Source organism: Triticum dicoccoides, chromosome 3B (genome assembly GCF_002162155.2).
Source record: "Triticum dicoccoides isolate Atlit2015 ecotype Zavitan chromosome 3B, WEW_v2.0, whole genome shotgun sequence".
Classification (NCBI taxonomy): Eukaryota; Viridiplantae; Streptophyta; class Magnoliopsida; order Poales; family Poaceae; genus Triticum; species Triticum dicoccoides.
Genome location: NC_041385.1, coordinates 785,527,356 through 785,532,513, shown reverse-complemented (window position 1 = coordinate 785,532,513; position 5,158 = coordinate 785,527,356). Strand labels below are relative to the sequence as shown.

General features: G+C 43.6%; 1 protein-coding gene across 1 annotated transcript; it reads right to left on the bottom strand.

The window, feature by feature from the left end:
- Positions 1 to 3,514: 3,514 nt before the first annotated feature.
- On the bottom strand, positions 3,515 to 4,351 carry LOC119282236 (putative glycine-rich cell wall structural protein 1). Its single transcript, XM_037562536.1, has one exon. It carries the CDS (start codon positions 4,329 to 4,331, stop codon positions 3,735 to 3,737), a length of 597 nt encoding a protein of 198 aa, XP_037418433.1. The 5' UTR covers positions 4,332 to 4,351; the 3' UTR covers positions 3,515 to 3,734.
- Positions 4,352 to 5,158: the final 807 nt, after the last annotated feature.

The following is a 5,158-nucleotide window of genomic DNA, read 5'->3' as shown; positions in this document are numbered from 1 at the left end:
TTGCAAATCGACGATGAATGTAAAATAGACCGAGAGCGAGAAGAATGTGTGTTGCCTAACTTTCGAATATTAGCTGCTAATATATTCATGATATTTTGATTGTCAATGAAAATAGTGTCCATTTATCATTTATTTTCTTAATATACCAACATGCTATGTGGCATATTCATATGAAAGTAATGAACAAATTAGTTACAAGTTAAAAATCTAGCCGCGCGAATGCGCGCACTAGTAGAAAAGGGGGCAATGGTCCAGGCCGGATCAACCCATTAGTCCCGGTTCAATCCAGAACCGAGACCAATGGGGGCATTGGACCCGGTTCGTGAGCCCCGGGGGCGGCCGGGCCACGTGTGCCATTGGTCCCGGTTCGGCTGGACCTATTGGTCCCGGTTCGTGGGACGAACCGGGACCAATGCGCCCCGCTCCTGGCCCACCACCATTGGTTCCGGTTGGTGGCTTGAACCGGGACCAAAGGCTGCCTTTAGTCCCGGTTCGTGGCACGAACCGGGACCAATTAGTTGCCTATATATACCCCTCGCCCACGAGGAGAGCACTCCTAGTGCTCTGTTTTTCGTGGCCGGCTAGGGGAGAGCTTTGTGGTGCTCTAGCTCACCTCCTATGCACACGAGGTGTTCGATGGAATGTCCGAGGCACACTACTTCAGCTTTCTCCTCTCCAAGCTCGACCTCCAAGCTCCATTTTCCTCAATATTTGTCTAGGTTTAGCGGTCCGTCAAGTCCCGTCCCCGTCTTCACCGCCGTCGATCGCCCGCGCCGATCTCGTCGCCGGCACCACTGTGGTGAGCCTCTTGTTCTTATCTTCTTTTTGAAAGGAAAAAAAATTCTTACTTGTATGTTTATATAGATACTTGTATAATTTTTTTACTTTTATTATTGCATCTTATATAGTGCGATGGTTTTGGTATCCGCCCCCGTCGGTCCTCGTAATGTCTATGATTCGGATGTGGTATATATTATCTTTTCATAACTATTGTTTCATCTATTGTTTATGACAATTATGCCGACCAACGTGACATAGATTTTATTTATCTAGGAGGTTGTTGAACCGGAAATTCCAACCGACCCTATTGTCGAGAGGTTAAATTTAGTTGTAGAAGAAAACAATTTGTTGAAGGAAAAAATTAGAAAAATTGAGGAGGAGAAGATGATATTGGAGTTGCATGTTGCGGATGTCGTCGATGATCACAAGATCAAGATGGATGCAATGCGCTTGAAGATTAGAAAGATTAGGAAATATGCCATTCATACCGAGGCTTGGTATCATTATGCCGTTGGATCAGTTGTTACATTGGTTGCGATTATGATCGCATTTGTTTTCGCGTTGAAATGTTTTACATAGTTTCAGTGTATGGTTTAATTAATTTAGATGCTCTGCAGAGCTTTATGTTGTTAGATGAGAACTATGTATGTACTTTGGTTTTAATGTGATGATGAACTTCTATTAATTTGGTCACTTAATTATCTATTCATGATGTTCTGTAATGATTTTTGACACACTTAATTATATATAATGCACGCAGATGAACCGGCAATGGATGTACAGTTCAAGACACACCTCCGAGTACATTAAGGGCATGCATGAATTTCTCGAAGTGGCTGAGGCAAACAAGCAGAATGGTTTTATGTGTTGTCCATGCCCTATATGTGGGAATACGAAGTCTTACTCTGACTGGAAAATCCTTCACACCCACCTGCTTTACAAGGGTTTCATGCCACACTATAATGTTTGGACGAGGCACGGAGAAACCACGGCACTATGTATAACAAACAACGTACGGGTAAGATAATTATACGAGTAACTATATATCCAAATCACACAAATATCAATTTGGTAATGTAAAACATTCATGAACAAGAGCCTCACCACAAGGTGGTGCCAGCGACGGGATGGTACGGGCGATCGATGGTGTTTACGACTGAGATTTAGAAGGCACTAAGTAAACCACACCTACATATGCAAACTAAGTGTTATTTTTGACCTCAGATTGCATATAAATCAAATACTAGCACATATAATTCCTCCCAAATTACTAAACTCACAAATTAATCACTATACAAAGCATTGCAAGAGCTAATCTAGCAATGAGAGATGAAAGGACAAAGTTGCTAACCTTTGTGATCATTTGAATGGATGGGGGCCTTCAAATATTGACAATTGTTGGGCAAAATGTGTGATGAGCTCGAGGAAGAGAGGGGAAGAACAGAGGAGGATAGGGGAAAGGGGAAGAACAAAGCGAGCTCGGGTGGACGAAGGGTTTATGTAGGACGACCTTTAGTACCGGTTCGTAACACAAACCAGTACTAAAGGTGCTGGAGGGGCCCCAGACTGACAACTTCCTGCCACCACTCTCTTTAGTACCGGTTCGTAGCACGAACCGGTGCTAAAGGTTTGCCACGAACCGGTGCTAATGAGAGCGGCTGGTCAGCCGTTGGAACCGGCACTAATGGACACATTAGTGTCGGCTCAAAATCAAACCGGCACTAATGTGCTTCACATTTGACCCTTTTTCTACTAGTGTTTGTACTAGCCCTAATACAAAGTTGTACTAAGCTTGGGACATTTATTTTGGGACGGATGGAGTAGCAAATAAGGTTGCTCGTGCTCTCGCGTAGGTAGCTGCTAGGAGTGCAAACAAATCCATCTGGATCCTAGATGTACCGTCTGCTACTCCTTCTGAAGGATTGTAAATACATTATTATAAATAAATGAAACCCCTTGTTTTGGCAAAAAAAAAATAGTTTTGTAGAAAAATTATTCTGTGCCCCTAGACATTTCAACAAAAACTATTGGAGACTGGAGAACAAACTTTGCATCTTGAGTGGAAATCAAATTTTGGAAAGTGTAAGAACAGCCACAACTGTCAAAAACCGTACAAGCTTTAAAAAATAATACATGACTTCATAAAAAGAAGTAACGACTTTGACCCCAAAAGAAAGGAACTTTGGACAACCATAACTTTAGAAGATATGTCCATTCAAAAAAAAAGGAAAGATCAACATTCGAATAACAATTTCCGCCATTGTGATCGATATAATTGAAGTTCCAAAGTTGTAAAGCTAACTTTCTAATCTAACAAGTGGATCATGCAAAAAAAAATGAAAGTGCAATAAAAATATGAATAAAAGAAAATTAGACCATGCACCTTCCCATCATTCATGACTTCATGGCACAAAGTCATGATAGGTGTGACCTAGTACGGCTTGTGATGATCACCACTCTCTCATAGCAATGTGTGTGTGACCGAGGATGTGAAGGATATTGGGGTGTGGTCTCACGATGCGGGTTCCTAGCCTTGGAACTCCCTAGAAGCACTACCCAGCAAGAGAAGTTTATGCAAAACCAAAGTGGTGGATGTGAGTTATGTGTTATATGACTGACGCCGTTTGTGAAATGTCATGTATCATTAAAATGATATTTTTTGGTACTTAACCATAAGTGAGCAACTTATGTTACATCACCATAACACGGGCAAAAAGCTTACATTGCAAGTGAATTGGCCAAAACGATGGTATATAACTTAATAGTGATACATTGCCATGTAACATTCTTGTAATATATCACGAACACTAGTACATTTTCCACTAGAACAGTGAAGCCCTTATTTGATAATATGTAAGATGATAAGAAATAAATGAAAGAAGAGTCAAAGCTATCAATTTGACACAGTACAATAGGTTGGGCTCCATTTTCTTAGATTCCTCACATGAAGAGGACTAGGGGTTGGCATTGCCATACCCAGATCCAGCACCTTTGCCTGCACCACTCCCACCATTTCTTCCTCCGCCATTGCCACCACCGTTTCCACCAGCATCTGCATTTGTACTACCTTGTCTATACCAATTGTTAGTAGCTGTAGCTGAGCCAGAACCAGTGCCACTACCAGCCCCATATCCACTAGATCCTTGATAACCACCAGCTTTCCCTCCACCACCGCCACCACCGGCACCGCCAGCACTAGTATATCCACCATAGCCACCACCGTAAGGATATGAAGATCCTTGACTATATTGACTAGAACCGGAGCCAGAGCCGGACCCGCTACCATATCCAGTTCCACCATTTTGGCCACCGCCTCCGCCGCCACCTCCACCTCCACCGCTTGCATGGCTACCACTACTAGAACTCACGCCAGACCCAGTTCCACTCCCAGCACCTGAGCCACCACCACTCACAGTTCCCCCACCCTCTCCTCCTCCCGCTCCCGTTCCCGTGGCGCTTCCACTGCCGAATCTAACCACCCTTGCAGCATTGGCTAGTCCAATGCTCAAGAGGACAACATAGCCGAGGGCTACTAGCTTTATGCCTACCATTGTGTGTGTTTTATGGAAGTGTGTACTCTTGCAAAATGAGATGAGTTCTAAGCCAAATATCAACGGATATTTATAGTGGTGCTTCCGGCCATGCATGTTGGTGGTGTTGGTGGAGTTGTTGACGAAGTCATGTCTCAACTGCAGGTGGAGGCTTCGAATAATTAGTGCCTTAATTGGTGCAGGTGAAAGTAAACGAGATGACTGACTTCTAATCGTGATCGCATCCACGTTGGGTCAACAGTTCTAAAACACATGCATTCAAGCATCCACTGATGAACATATCTAGCTCCAGGCTTGAATAGTTGACATTAGAGCAGAGGAGGCAGCAACCTGGAAGTTTCGGTAGTTGAATTTGGAGATGGAGGGTATTGTACTAGCAGATGGTAAAAATCCAAACCACGTTAATGCCGGCACCAAGGATCATCTTCTCAAGGTAATTAAGCCTACACCACCACTGAACGCCTGGACTAATTACATATGTGTCCGTTTATGCTACTTGCATGCATGATTACCATTTTATCTTACGGTCAAATAACCATGCATGCATGCATGCATGTTAATTAGCTGGATGATTAACCGTGGGCTGGGATAGACCGGCCGTGTTAACGACGTGGGCAAGTTGTCACTGCCGATGGCAAGCAATAGCTGGAGTCGAAGTAAACGACGACTCCGCCCATGTAATCGATCAAGTCGTTGGGTCAAGTAGCCGTGCATGATCATGTTCAAGTGGATGGTAAAGATCGATCCAAAACCTCGTGCATGCCATGCTAGCACCGTAAGCTTATACGTACGTACACCATATTATTTGATGCCCGGACTAGTTCAAG

Excerpts from the sequence above, each read along its gene's own strand:
- LOC119282236 (XM_037562536.1), bottom strand. The coding sequence starts at position 4,331 with ATGGTAGGCATAAAGCTAGTAGCCCTCGGCTATGTTGTCCTCTTGAGC.